Raw genomic sequence first — 15,639 nt, 5'->3', positions numbered from 1 at the left:
TCATAAAAATATTTTTTAGGTTAAGACTATTAAAAGAAAATTAAATAAATAAACTAGATGAGTTTATTTGCTCCAAAGAAATGGAAAAGTACCATAGGATTTCACTACTTAAACAAAACGATTTTCGAAAACAATATAATCTTAGAATAACGGATTCCATTAAATGATTACGTTGATTTTTCTTCCCAAAATCATCCCCTAGCTCTCTCATCCTTAGATTTATCTTCTTTTTCTTCATCTATTTTGGGTGGTGTCTTGTATTCATCTACTGCTTTTATCAAGTCCTCCGATTTACTCAAATGTTTTGCAGTACTGCTGGTGATGATGGTGTTCGGTATAGCACCATACTTTCCTTTCAATGTTTCCATCAAATGGGGCTTATCTGGGGGTTGATGTCTTTCTGGATCACAAAACAGTTCAAGGTCCGACTCCGAGTTATCCAGTCTACAGAAGGCTGTTTGAGAGCGAGTCACAATTCTAGTGAAACTGACGCCAGGATCATAAGTATCATGTAATTTCCAATTCGCCGAGGCTTCGCTTTCTTTATTTTCTGAGCTTTCTTCTTTTTCAGACATTTTCAGTTTTTTTTTTATTATTATTATTATTTAATCTAATCTGTATAAAAATAATTTGCTAAAGGCTGCTTTTAAATTTTATCTGTCTGACTAAATCTCACTGATCTGAGCTAACTATTGGAAATTGATGGTTGAACTTTTTTCTTCCCTTCAAACTGAATGATTTTGCTTGCCTTTTATAACTCACGTGAACTGCGTATGGTGTAATTATAAAATTAATATTATGTCAGCCTTACTTTATCCACTACGAAAATTCATACATATATATATACTTCACATATGAAAAATATACTTCGGTTAAGAAGAAATAAAAAATAAACCGCAGGCAACGCTTTATTGGTGCGTTGATGCATGCGTTAGTTCGATATTTAACGATGTTTCCAGTCCTAGTATTTGTATAGAAAGCCATTTGTTTATTAAACAAACAGCTTTTTTTCTTTATTAACAGATTATACATATTATTGAAAATCACCTTTTATATTTATCTGGTTCAAGTAAAGTTAATAAATTTAACTTTACCTGCTAATAAATTTAACTTTAACTTCAATTTTTTTTATTTGTTCCTTCTATATACAAAATGTTAATAATAATGCGTTATAAAAAGAGCAACTATCAAGAAACTAAACATGTGATTTCACATAGCTTCCACTTTACTAGTTCATAACATCATCTTAGCGTCCTATTTTCTTCATTATTAGTTCATAACATCATCTTAGTGTCCTATTTTCTTCTATTCCTATTTCCTATTTTTTCGAGGCACTACAGCCTGTGGTAAGCCAAGGTCGCCACAAATAGTTTTTGCTATCTCGTCCGATCTGCAAAAAGGCTCTTCCAGTTTAACTCTTCTCTCATTTTAATTTCGTTTGAAATTTATAAGCACATCGGACAAAAAAGAAGTCACCTTTAGGGAAATCATGAAAAATATCATTTAATAACGTGTAACATTGTCTCTGGATTTGATAGCCGCCTGGATTCGGTTAGGAAGTGAGTCCACGAGGTTTTGCTGGTATGCCGAATCCAGTTTGAGCCACTCGTTGAGGATTTGATAGAGCAAATTCACCAAATTGCGAGGATTCTGACTTCGGCATTTTACCCGTTTTTCCAACATGTCCCACAAATTTTCAATGAGGTTCAAGTCAGGTGATTTTGCAAGCCAGCCGAGAGGTAATTGAGTGTCCATAAAACCAGTCACATATTCTTCCAGTCCCATGAACTTTTTTGTTGTCATCTTGAAAAATATGGGCATCAAAAACACACTCTTCATGAATATGTTGACTGGAAGGCAATATCTAATTGTCCAGAACGTTCAAATATATACGTTGGATCGTATCAGTGGCCACCTCAGTGAGGGAGCCCAATCCATAAGAAAAATGCCCCCAAAACAAGATAGACCCACCTCCGGCTTCAATCTGCTTGCACCAGGGTTGGCAGGTTTTTGACATGTGACAGTTTTTGACAGTTTAAACCATGGTTTAAACCGTCACGTCAAAAACCTCACTGTCAAAAATGTCGAAAATGTCAAAAACCTATATTCATATGTGAAATTTAATTAATACATAAAATTTATATATTTTTTATAAAGGATAGTGTTTCTAAATATGTTCTAGAAAAAATAAATTTAAAATTTTGAAGAAACACTTATTTTGAATAGTAACAAAAATCTTGTACTTAAAACTCACATCTTTTTTAATATTATGTATTCATTTTCATGTGTTATTGAAAATCTGGAGTGATATTATTAAGAAATTTATTTATAACCAAATTTAGCGTATAGTATAGATTATACTAAAAATTAGACATTTTTAAAGATAAACATTAGCAGTTTTGTACATTAGACATCTTCTTTTAAAGAAAAATCTTTTTAATATTCTTTTAAGTCTTCTTAATAATCTTTTAAACATAAAACAATACAAGTTTAAGTGCTTTCTGTTAAATACACAGAGTAGTTAGTGTCGATTTACAGTATATTCAGTCTATTCATTTACTATGCTGAAAGTTTAGTTTATCCAAATACTTGTGAATTTCATTTTGCTGAATACGATATAGTTTTGTTGAATATCTAAATATTCAGCTGTTGAATAATTACTTCTTGCTTTCAAGATATGCATTATTTGTATTCTTAATACAAGTGGAGAAAAAAAAATTAAGAGATAAAAATTGTTTTAAAATGATAAGTGTAATAATTATAAATAAATATAATAAACAATATGAATTATATTTATCATTATTCACAAATATAACTACTTTTAAATTCAAATTAACATACTGGATAATAAAGATATTCGGTATAACATTAAAAAAATTTTTTGATACACTTGTATCAAGTTTGTATTTATACAACATAACTTGTAAGTTCCTTATAAATATTAGTTATATGTTCCTTATATGTCAAAAATGCATAGTAATAAACTTTTAATTTTCTTAAGTATCAAAAAAAAAATTTTTTTTTTAAATATAAATATTTAAACAATTTTTGTGCGAAATTTTTCTGCACATGCATTTGAATATAAATTTCTGAGATTTTAAATCTGTTATTTTACCTTAATTTTAATTAAAAAATATTCTAAAACCTTCTGATTACCTATAGTATAATTAAATTTCAATGTAATGCATGGCAACTGTTGGTAGTTTTGAAGTTTATATATTTTCTTGGCAAACTTCAGTTTTTGACATTTTTGACGGGTTTTTGACGGTTTAAACCAGTATTATACCCTTGTCATGTCAAAAACCACTTTTTGACGTCAAAAACCCAACCCTGGCTTGCACACATCAGGATGAAATGCTTCATCTGCTCTTTCTTGCACTCGACGACGTGCGTCTTTTGAATAAAGGCAAAAACGTGATTTGTCAGACCATATTACATTCTGCCAGTCAGCAACTGTCCACGTTTGGTGACTGCTAGCCCACTGAAGTCGCGCAGCTTTAAGTGCCCGTGTGAGCAATGTCTTCTTACAACATGTTCGACTCCAAGTGTTCATTGCATGCAGTTCCCCTCGCAATGTTTTCTCACTTACAGGTTGGGATGGATCTTCATTTACTAACTGAAGCAATTCCTGTCCATTTTTTAAGCGATTTTGATTGACAAGTCGTGAAACACGTCTCTGGTCACTTTCATGTAGGATCTTTTTCCGACCACAATTCTGACGACGTCTTTCGTGACCACGTGTATTACACCACTGCTTTGTACACACGTTGAACAGTCCGCTTTGAAACGCCAACAAATCCAGCAACTTCATTCACCATATGACCATTGGCACGACCAAACACAATTGCCCCTTTTTGCCACTCTATCACATCTTTACTCTTACCCGTATTTACACACCATTTCCGCTTCAAACAAAAATATCTCCCTCAGAGCTACTTGTGTTTGATCACACAGTGTGCATGCACTTGACCACTGCGTCATCTAACAAAACCTAACGATTCATCGGTGCTTGCGTACTAAGTTGATTAATTTTTTGCCCGGTGAGCTTATATGTGTGTATAAAAATTAAGTTAGCTTAAGCAAACAACATGTAAATACAAATCATAAAATTTAAACATAAACGAAATAACATTGTCGTATGACAAAAACAAAATCGAATGAAAAGTACTATAAATTTACTTCTCCATAACAATTTCATAAAATGGATAATGAAATATTTGAATTAAACCACATGAGACAAAATTTAGTGTCCGATATTGAAGATTTCATATCTAGCAACCAAGATAAAACTTTAAATTCCACAGAACTGCAGACGATTTTCCAGCTTTATAGAAATCTCCGAACAACGTTTGCAGACCCAGCTAGCAATTTAGTAAGCTTGAGCTGGATATTATATTACATAATTGAAGAATCTTATAAATCAAAAGAAGAAAACAGCGATTTTATCGTCCTATTACTCCAATCTCTGATAGAAAACGATGGCAACACTTTTTTTATATTAAACTTGAGTGCGTCTGCGTTTCCTAACAAGTCCATTTTCGAATTCATGTTGGACCATACAAACAAACAGAAATCACTCTTCCGTGGGTACCGATTGGTCTGCCTACCGTCATGTAGTAATATAAATTTCTTTGCGCCAGTTGAATTAGCACTTTATTTCAAATCACCCAAATTGATGCATTGTCTGCTCAGGTATGGTGCCTTGTATTCGTATCTCGATGGTTATGGTGAAAAAGTTAGACAACAGTGGATGTTCCGGTCTCTTCCATGTCCAAGTACCAGACTTTGCGCTGATATAATATCTCTTCTAATCAACTATTTTCAAGAATTTAATCCAGAAATGAAAGCGCTGCTAGACCTGGATGATAGAAGTCGTAGCGATTGCGAACTCCTGGTTAAATGCGGACGTTTGATTCTTAGAGATATGCCACTTTTAAAAACCAGATATCTTTTGGACAAGAGTGGGAAGATATATGCGAAGAGGGAAATAATCCTGATTTTGCGCAAGATCGAAACTTTTATATCAGGAATACATAGAAGCTTTTGTAATCCTTTAACACTAAAGCACGCTAGCAAATTAGAAGTGAGGAAAGCATTAAACAACAACTGGCAGTTGCCCTGTGGAATTCATGAATTACAAATACCTACTAATTTAAAAAATTATATAGATTTGCAGGAAGATTGATATATTACGAGATTTGATTTTAAATATAAATCGAGTTTTGTCCTAAATTTTTCAATTAAAAGAGGAAAATAATAGAATAAAATTATTTTGTGTGTGGAATAAAGTTTTGCATATTATTTTTAATCTTAAGCCTTTGTATGTGTGTGTGTGTGTATATGTAAGGTTTTGTTATATAATTTGTTAGCTTTTTACAAGTAGCCTAATAATTCCTCTCTCATATAAGTCTTGGTTCCTATTGACGAAAAAATCTAGTAATCGATTTTTGCAATCTTCTTTTAATGACAATTTCTTATCACTAAGAAATTTTCGCAATGCAAGAAAAATATTGTAATCGCTTGGTGCCAGGTCTGGACTATGTGATGGATGCATCAAAATTTCTCAATCAAGCCAAGCTCCCGGAATTTCTGGTGAATCACTAGAGAAGTGTGTGACGGAGTTGTCTGGCTGTTTATGGAAGTAACACATCATAAATGATTCCTTTTCAGTCCCACAGAACTGGCCATTAGTCTGGTTTGACCACCGTTTGAACCGCTTCACTGCGTTTTGACCACGATCGTTTTTGCATAATGTTGTCTCATGTGATCCGTTTTAGAAAAGGATCGATTTCATTCTGTTTGGCCAAGGCTTGGCTACGCAGATGAAAATTCGATTCATCATGTTTTTTTAATGTTAATTGGTGCAGCAATGAAACATCAAGCTTCTTTTTGAATCCAGCTTTGTGAAAATGATTTAAAACTGTTTTATGATCGATCTTCAGCTCGTGGGTACCGGTAAAGATGGATCATTTCGGAGATTTTATGAACATTTTCGACAACGGGCTTTTTGACTGTATGCGTTACATCAACATCAAAAATACTTGAAAGCAATCGACAAAACCAAAATTGCACAGAATTGGCTGTAACAGTATTGGGACCATAAACACCACTGATAATTTCAGCTGCCTGGCTTGCATTTTTGCCTTTATCAAAGAAGAACTAAAATGTATCGAATTTTTTCTTTGTTGATTTCCATTTTTGACAACCTGTAACTCACAACTGAATGAACCAAACAGAAAACAGCAAAATAATCTTTTAAGTGCGGAATGTCACTTTTCCAATGAGCATAAATCTGTAATTGTTTGATCGATACTTTATCTATACTATGAACTAATATGCATGTGTATATAAATGTAGTATATGATCAATAATATATGCGAAACATTTCATTTTAGGCCAAGAACTAAGAAGAATCGCTCTTTCTGTGCAAAACCTGAAAATGGTATTACTCCCAAGACTATTACAACACTCCACAGAGATGATAAATGTGTTCGCTAGCATAGACATCTTATGTTTATTGAAAATAAATAAAGTAAAAATTCTTATATTTAACAAACTAAGCTCCACCTAATTTATTGCTGATGCAAAAGAAATTTCAAAACAAAAAGTTCTCGACAACCAAAATAACTTTTAACATCGAGTTTCCACTATTCTGTCCCACAGTTAAAGAAAATATAATCGATTACGAGTAACATGTAATCATGACGGTAAGTTATTCATATTGCATTTCATAAGTAATCATATTAACAGGTATTACAGGGTATCTGCTACATTTTAGATTTTCAAATTCATGACTTTCCATGACTAATTCCAAGAATTTTTCATAACTTAACGAAGTTATTATTTTTTCCCGACAAAAACAGAACAATAAATCTAAAAAGCATTATAATAACATTAATTGAAATGATAGGTATAACCAAAACAGTTACGCTCTGCATCTTCATATTTATAGATTTTAAATTTAGAAAACAGAGAGAAAAAAGAGTTGAAACAATAAAACAGCTGGAAAAAAATACAAAAGCAAATAGTTTTTCTTCTTTTTTTTTCTGCAGAATTATAATCTAAAGCTACTTTACTTGTTCATCGGAAAGAAATACTCCTGATTTTTCTGTTCTCATTTTGGAATTTAAAAAAATTGGTCAATGACTGGCTTGCTTCAGCTAGAATTTTAAATTGATAAAATGAAAAATAATAATAAAAATTCTGAAATCACAGAAGTTTAAAAGACAATTCACTCTAGAAATGGTTTTTTCTTTCACTTTTTGAAAGAACATCATAATTTTTAAAGAACAAGATAAAAACATTTTATATTTTAATAAAACATGACTGAGTGGGGATTTTGTTACGAATTCAGATATTCGGAACACCATGAAATTGGGGGAGGGGTGAATTCCATTTTAAAAATTAGATTTTTCGGCGACCTAAATCCATGACTTTTCATGATTTTTTTTCAAAAATAGTTAAAATCACGACATTTCATGACAAATTTTGTTGAATACCAAAATTCATGACTTTCCACGTGCGCGAACACCCTGTATCTAGTAATCACAATAACAGGTCAGGTAATCTTCAACAAAAAAAAACTTAGTAGTATTTAAAAATTCAAAAAATGAACTTTCATGCTTTGAATGTTAAAAATTTTTTGTAAGTGATGCTTGAAAACGAGGGAATACCTCACAAATTATGAAAAGACTAAACAGTTCATATTCAAAACTTTTCAGCACTATTTCGTTTCGGGGCGTTGTAAAAAAATCAGCCAGCACATGACTATTTACAATTATGCTTAATTAATTGTGTGGGTAATATCGATACTTTGTTAATAGTTTTTTACGGCCCTTCGAAACAGAATAGTAGCAATTTTTCAATGGTATTAAAATTATCTACCGTTATTCCTTACATAAAAGTGACTACTTGTAATCACTTTTTCACGTGAAATAGCAATAAATAGAGCCCAGATTTTGATGATCTAAAAAAAAAAAAAAAAAAACTAAATACGCCCTTAAAAGCTGCAAAAAAAATGCCTTTAAAATGAAAATATAATCCTTTGTAATTAACCGTTTGAGTGCGGCGAAGCGCGATAGCGCTTCTCTTGTTTTGTACCGAAAATGCGGAGACGCTGCTTTTGGTTAATATAATTTTCGTAATTAACATAACAATCAGCGTTAATAAACATAATTATTAGTGTTAGTTATAACCATTTCTATTGTTCTCCAAAAAAATTACTACGTATTTCATTCCGCACTATTAGCATATATATAAGAAAACTGTTCAGCACTCAAACGGTTAAACAAGAATTTCAATTGCGACCACTCTGAGAACTACCTTTCTGGCTCTCATAAGGCCTATTCTCGAATACGGTTCACCAATTTTCTGCTGTGCCTCTGAGACCAATCTAAATAAACTTGAACAGGTCCAACTTAGTGCTGCCCGCATTATCACAGGTTTGAAACAGAGTTGCCCAGCCAACATTGCACGTTATGAAGCTAACCTTTTGCCTCTTCATACCAGAAGACAAGCCAGCCTGGTAAAATATTATAGCAAGCTCCTCAGCTTTGGACAACATAACAAGACTTCCGAATACCTCAGTAATTGGATTTTCTCCCAAAGGCTCAAGAAAAACAGTCCATTTAGCCAAATAGTTTTTCAAAACCTCCTTGTCGATAATGTAGAGCCGCACTCCCTTCACAGTTCTTTGAACCCTTCTGAAGATCTTCCAGAAGTTTTCTTCCATTTCAACCTTCCCGCTCCTGTCAATAAGAAGGAATTCCTGCCCGACCATCTAAAGCAACTGGCTCTCGAAATTATTCACTCTATTCCAAAACAAGAAGCAAAGTTTTTCACTGACGGCAGCAAAATCGATAGTCGTGCTGGTAGCGGAGTCTACATCGAGACTCCTGATGAAAAATTTTCTCTCTGCCAGCGACTTCTGCTCCGTTTTCTGAAGTGAGCTTCTGGCTATCAACAGGGGTCTGGAATTTGTTATGCAAAATGACCTTTATTTTAAAGACCTTTCGATATTCTCTGATAGCCGCAGCTCCCTGCAACATCTCAACAACCGGACCCAAATTGGCGACAAAACCAGTATTTCCATCGTAAACAACCTAAAACTCATGTCCCTCCAACATAATATTCACCTGCAGTGGGTTCCTTCTCACGTCGGTATCTATGGTAATGACTTAGCGGACAGCCTAGCTAAAGAGGGTTGCAGCCAACCGCACCCTACCTATTCTGATCTTACCTATCTTTAACTTTACTCCCTGAAGAAATCCCAGCTTCTCAGAGACTGGTTGATTCCCCCCACCCACCATTGGTACAAGGGAAAGAAGCCTGGAGCTTCTTTGACCCTTCCCTTTGAAAGGAGAGTCTACGCCACCATCTCCCGCCTAGCTACCCGCCATCTTAAAGGTTTACTATTTTCTGAGGGAACTAAAACCTACCCCCTCTGCCTTAAATGCCATCTACACCGGGCTTCCGCCGTTCACATCCTGAACTGTCTTGGTCTTCTCTGGGAAGACATTTACTCTACTCCTCTTTTGGTGTTTGATTTTCTTCAGGTCAACGGGTTCATAGATCTGGTCTGACCTCGTCAGGCCAGAAGAGGATAAGCAACAACAACAACAGAATTTCAATTTAATCATTTTTTCCTAAAATTTCATATAGCATTAAATTTTATTTGAACAGTTATATTAAGATAAAATGAAATTAAATTGTAATTATGTTTTGAAATTAATGTTAAATACAAATTTAAAAAAAAAAAAAAAAAATTAGATACACTTTCAAACCGAACTCAGAAAACCAATTTCCGCAAGTGGAAGATTTAGATTAGCTTTTTTTAAACACTGTACCAGTTGTAAACCAACTATAACTCAAATTATTTGTCAGTGGAATGGCCTAAAGAAGTTAAAATGGGTGAAAGTTGTAAAAATGAGTTAGTACTTATGAAGATTTCAAAAAATGTCCTCAAATGGAATTTTTTCCCCCAAAACTAAAAAAAAAGCCCTAAACTAGCAAAAGTGTCCAAAAAATGCGAAATATATAAATATCGATTATAAATAAACATATATTTATTTATAATCGATTATGCATAATTCTGTTCCTTAGTGTTTCATTTTAATTTATAGCCGTCGTTGAACAGCTGACCCAATTTTTGAGTTTACGACTACTAATGTTCAAGCACGTAGCCTTGTAATTCTGAACCCAATCCAGAAAACAAGGGAACTTCTGGATCAAATATTGGGAAAAATTTGCCTTTGTGGAGGACTCTTTGACGGAACGAACCCGCATTTGCGTCACATTGAAATGGAGACCACGAGAACCTCCCACGGTTAGCCTGATGGCAAGGAGACTCTAACCCAGGCTCCGTCTACCACTGAGAATATTTCACGTCAGCACTGTGGTCGGTGCAAGCCGGATGCGGAATTCGTATCGACAGCCATTCGTATCGAATGGGATTCTAACCTGGGTGACCTAAATGGGAGGTGAAGGCTCTATCCTCTGTGCAACCGTCGAAACACTAGGGAAGAAGGCGAGATGGAGAGCGGTAAAACTATTTTGATAGCGTATTTAATCCACCTCATTGGAAAGCGAACACTCTATCCCCTGAGCTATCGCGGCTATTCCTTAGTGCTGACTTAAATTTCTATCAAAAACATTCAAATTTAAAATATCTCTTTTTACTATACATGCCTGGAATTCAGTAATATTAATAACTGCGCAGGATACAATGAAATTTGTTTCCCCCAGAACTGAAAATATTATAAAGCTGTAATTAACTAATTTCATTGAGAAAAACGGTAAAAAAAAAATTTTTTTTTATACATCTATTTCGATTCTTATAAGTTAAAAAGGTCCGGAAAAAATCGCCATACTGTTATTGGCGCATAAATAATATTATTACGAATCAATATTAATTGTTATTAATATTTTATAAAATTGTGTTTATAAAGAAAAATGTATCTAAAAAAGCAAATTTCGCTTAATCTTACTTCAAAGGATCCATTAATTAGAGTGGAATATGGTTCCTAAAAAATATATGCCAGTCTTAATAATAAGAAAAATTCTTCAAAATTAAATTTAGTAATTTTACTTTTGTGTCGAACTCTTTTAATCAAAATGTTTTAATACTATTTGATGCGATGAATTAAAGTACGATGTTGAATCAGGCAATTATGACCCATGTTGGTATGAATTACAAGGAGTCTCAGTACATTTCAAACAAAAATTTTGCTATAAGATTAACAATTACGTTATGTTAATAATTTAAAGGTGATTATAAGAGATCATAGGAATAAGGAATAATTATGAAGAATAAAGAATTGTCGAAAAGTAGTATTAATAAGGTAGGATATTTAAAATAATTTAAAGAAAAAAAAAAACTAGAAATTTGTCGGATATTTTTTTAGAAGATTTTATTAGGAAGAAGCTTTGATATTCATGGGTGACAATATAATTAAATAAAAAATAACCAGAATCTAAAACTGATTAAATGCCCATCAAACTAGAGAAAGATGCGCCAGTCAATCCCACAATCTAAGCCATAAGCTATGAAATTTGTTTTGAACATTTAATTTTTGAACAATTTAGCTAAAATGTCACCACAAATCCATTTCCATCCATCATAGAGAAAAAAAAAATATTTTTTCAATTTTAAATCAATTAACTCGTCCTTTGATACCTGTTAGTCAGAACTAGGGTAATATGACTTGAGTCAGAATTTACCTACATTTAGACAGAACTAGGGTAATATAACTTAAGTCAGAATTTAAACTTTTTATCTTTACACAAATGCAATTCCACCACAGATTTTAAATGATTAAATCTTTTTTTTTTTTTTTTTAAATGTAGCAATCCTAATAATTTTTGTTAAAATAACTCTAGATGTCATTTGCCCAAAGTCCAATTCTTATTAACTTTTCAAAATTCGTTTTTTTTTTTTTTTTTTTTTAAGAATTAAAAACTGGCTATAGCACACATAACATATTGTGTCATGTCCGTAACACTTAAAGCTATTAAATGTTGAAAATTTTTTAAACCAATGAAAGTTAATAAAAATTAAAGTGTCAAAATCCACCTAATACAGGTGGATTTTGCAACCATTTACAGGTATCAGAAAAATCATCCCAACGACATCGTTACCTTTACAAAAATTGTCGCCGTAAAATAGATACTTTCACAAAAATCTTCGAAGCAAAATAGGTATTTTCAAAAAAATCGTGATTAATTTTTCAAGCAAATCGATACCTTTGAAAGGCTTTCTAAAAAGAATTTTTTTTTAAAAAAAAAAACGGGATTAGTAAATTTTTATGAAACATGTGGCCCTTTTGCAGAAAAATAATTCAATACACATGCTTAATTCGTAAGTCCCATGAACATGTGCAAGTTTAATGACACGTACCCTAAGCATTTTAATTTGCATTAACACGATTTAAAAATCACATATTGTGATTCGTATTCACACGTTTTAAAAAGCATACCTTGTGATTCGTTTTCACCCGATTTATAAATCACACAATGCGATTCGTATTCACGCGATTTAAAAATCCCGCATCGCAATTCAAATTCACACGATTTAAAAATCATACATAGCGATTCGTATTCATGTGATTCAATAATCACATATGACGATTCGTATTCAAGCTATTTAAAAATCACACATTCGCGATTCGTATTCATGCTAAATAAAAATCGCATATTATGGAAAGGAAGAAAATTATCTGGGATTAATTCTCAAAACTGATGAAGTTATTAACCCTAAGTGTAATACTGAGAAGTGCAAAACTGATTACTGCCCACATCTACAGCTTCTGTAGAAAGACTATTTTTCAGGATGAATTTATTATGTTCGAAAATAAGGAGCAGTCTTCTTACAAAATCATTAAATTTGCATTTAATGACCCTTAAAAGCTGCCAGGTGATAAGCAGATCAAATTATCACAGTATTTAAAATTTCTGCAAATCGTAGGAAAACCATTTAGAAATTTTTTAAACCATTTCTACGTGAGCTACTTAATTATAAATTTTTTTAGCTGTAAAAAAGTGTCATCATGATAAGTACTGTAAAGTAACATAAATTTGAATTGTAAAAAAAAGTTTTTTTTCTTTTTCTTAATGGCGGGCACTTGGGGGTTGTCCCATTGGCCACAGGAATGCCAGAACTGCTATTCTCTTCTCGTTACCCAGTGGGCACCTGTAGCGAAGACAGGGCGGTGGAGCAGCGTCGCCCACGTCACACAACCACAAACCCGTTTAAAGGATGGGGTCACATTCACACACAAAGAAGAAAGGACATAGAACACAGAGAGGAAGAAAGGACATAGAACACAGAGAGAAAGAAACACCCATGCCCTGAGCAGGATTCGAACCCGCAACCAGCGGCTCCACAGTCAGGCACGCTAACCACTCGGCTTAATTGTAAATATATATTGTATCAACTGCTAATAGTATGCGTCATGTTAAATAAATATATATCACAAAGAGTTGTAAACAAGTATCTTAATGGTTTTTTTATTAAGGAGGAAAAAAGTTCCTTCAAAATTAATGTTTTCTTTTTTATATATATCTTTACTTTTGAAGTTATTTTCTCACAGTAAATTTTGATATACTAAAATTTCCCAAAAAAATAATATATGGCTAAAACTTTTACACAAAAATGGGCATTAAATTAAAAATCCCGGATAAACTGCAAAATGCAAAATACACCAATTTTTTTTCTCACAAAAATAACTAGAATTGCTTAAATTTTATTAACTGAGTAATCCGTTGCTAAAGTCTGCCAGCATGACATTCGTAAATGGTACAATCACCCTAAAGTTAAATAGAGATGCTACAAATTGATAATATATAACTTTTCAATTACATTATTCAACTAATGTAAATGATAACTAAGCAGTTAAAAGTTTGGTCCCCTTAATGTTAATTTCTTTTTTTGCACTTTAGCAAGGGTGATTGTGAGAGTCGGTTCCCAGGAAACAGGTTCGAATCCCAGTCTATAAGAATTCCGCAGCCAGCTTGCACCGATTACAGTGCTAACGTAAAATATCCTCAGTAGTAGACGAATCATGGGTTAGAGTCCCCTTGCCGTCAGGCTATCCGTGGGAGGTTCTTGTTGTCTTCCTCTCCATGTAGCGCAAATGCAGGTTAGCTCCATCAAAAAAGTCCTCCACAAATGCAAATTTCTCCCAATACTCAATCTCGGAGTTCCCTTGTCTTCTGGATTGGGTTCAAAATTACAAGGCTACGGAGTTGAAAATTAGTAGTCGTAAACCCATAAAATTGGGTCGGCTGTTCAACGACGGTTATGAAATAAAATGTCTTGAGTAAAATCATTAATGATACATTTCAAAAAAATTTATGTCCTTCATATTTTCAAAACATGACATTTTAAATTATTTATATATACAGGGTATCTGCTACATTTTAGATTTTCAAAACCATGACTTTCCATGACTACTTCCAACAATTTTTCATGACTTCAGGAAGTTACTATTTTCTGGGCCAAAAACACAACAATAAATTTAAAAAAGCATTATAATAACATTAATTGAAATGATAAGTATAATCAACACTGTTATACTCCGCATTTTCACATTTATAGACTTTAAATTTAAAAAACAGAGTAAAGAAAGAGTTGAAGCAATAAAACAGCTGAAAAAAATACAAAAGCAAATAATTTTTTTCTGCAGTATTACATTCTAAAGATACTTTTCTTGTTCATCGGAAAGGACAGAAATACTCCTGACTTTTCTGTTCTCATTTTGGAATTTAAAAAATTCGCCAATGACTGGCTTGCTTCAGCTAGAATTTTAAATTTATAAAATAAGAATAATAATAAAAATTCTGAAATTACAGAAGTTTAAAAGATAATTCGCTCTAGAAATTATGCTTTTTCCTTCATTTTTTGAAAAAACACCATAATTTTTAAAGAACATGATAAAAACATTTCATATTTTAATAAAAAATGACAGTGAGTGGGGATTTTGTTAGAAATTCAGATATTCGAAACACCATGAAATTTGGGAGGGGATTCCATTTTAAAAATTAGACCAATTCGGAGACCTAAATCCATGACTTTTTTTTAAAAAATAGTTAAAATCATGACATTTCATAACTTATTTTGTTCAATATCGAAATTCATGATTTTCCAGGTACGCGGATTTAAATGAATAATTATGTATGTATAAGTTTACTTTTATCTCTTAATCAAATTTACTATTCTACCAAAAAAATATTTACAAATGAATGAGATCCTAAGTATAAATTTTCTAATATTTATAAATAAAACAAACAGGAATTTTCATACATGTTATCGACGATTTCTTGAAGCTTCTGGACCTTGGATTTCTGGATCACGGTTAGCGAAAAATATGGAATTTTCCCGGAGCACAATCATTTCTGATAATCATGAATGCAACATACTTTTATAAAATGAAAAATCTTTTTGTGAAGACAAAATTTTAATTAAAATCCTTTCAACAAGAAATAGAAAAATAGACAATAGAATTTTTTTTAGCCATTAACATATAAACAAATAATTTACACAATCAACATATTTTTAAATATTTTAGCATTATTTGAAAAAGGCAACTATAAAAAAAGAACATACCGGAAATGTAACTTATAAAAATGAAATTATTATAATGT

At 32.4% G+C, this 15,639-nt stretch overlaps 1 protein-coding gene across 1 annotated transcript in view; it reads left to right on the top strand.

Annotated features, from left to right (window-relative positions):
• LOC107437887 (pancreatic lipase-related protein 2) overlaps positions 1 to 6,556 on the top strand; it is a 29,219-nt gene extending 22,663 nt beyond the window's left edge. Inside the window, exon 10 of the mRNA XM_087160338.1 lies at positions 6,396 to 6,556. Within this exon, the coding sequence (XP_087016464.1) occupies positions 6,396 to 6,498 (103 nt within the window). The 3' untranslated portion in view covers positions 6,499 to 6,556. The remainder of the gene's footprint in view (positions 1 to 6,395) is intronic.
• Positions 6,557 to 15,639: the final 9,083 nt, after the last annotated feature.

Source organism: Parasteatoda tepidariorum, chromosome 1 (assembly GCF_982258835.1).
Source record: "Parasteatoda tepidariorum strain Cologne lab strain chromosome 1, Ptep-v5.0, whole genome shotgun sequence".
Taxonomy (NCBI): domain Eukaryota; kingdom Metazoa; phylum Arthropoda; class Arachnida; order Araneae; family Theridiidae; genus Parasteatoda; species Parasteatoda tepidariorum.
The sequence above is the reverse complement of the archived record's forward strand: the minus strand, read 5'-3'. Positions and strand labels throughout refer to the sequence as shown.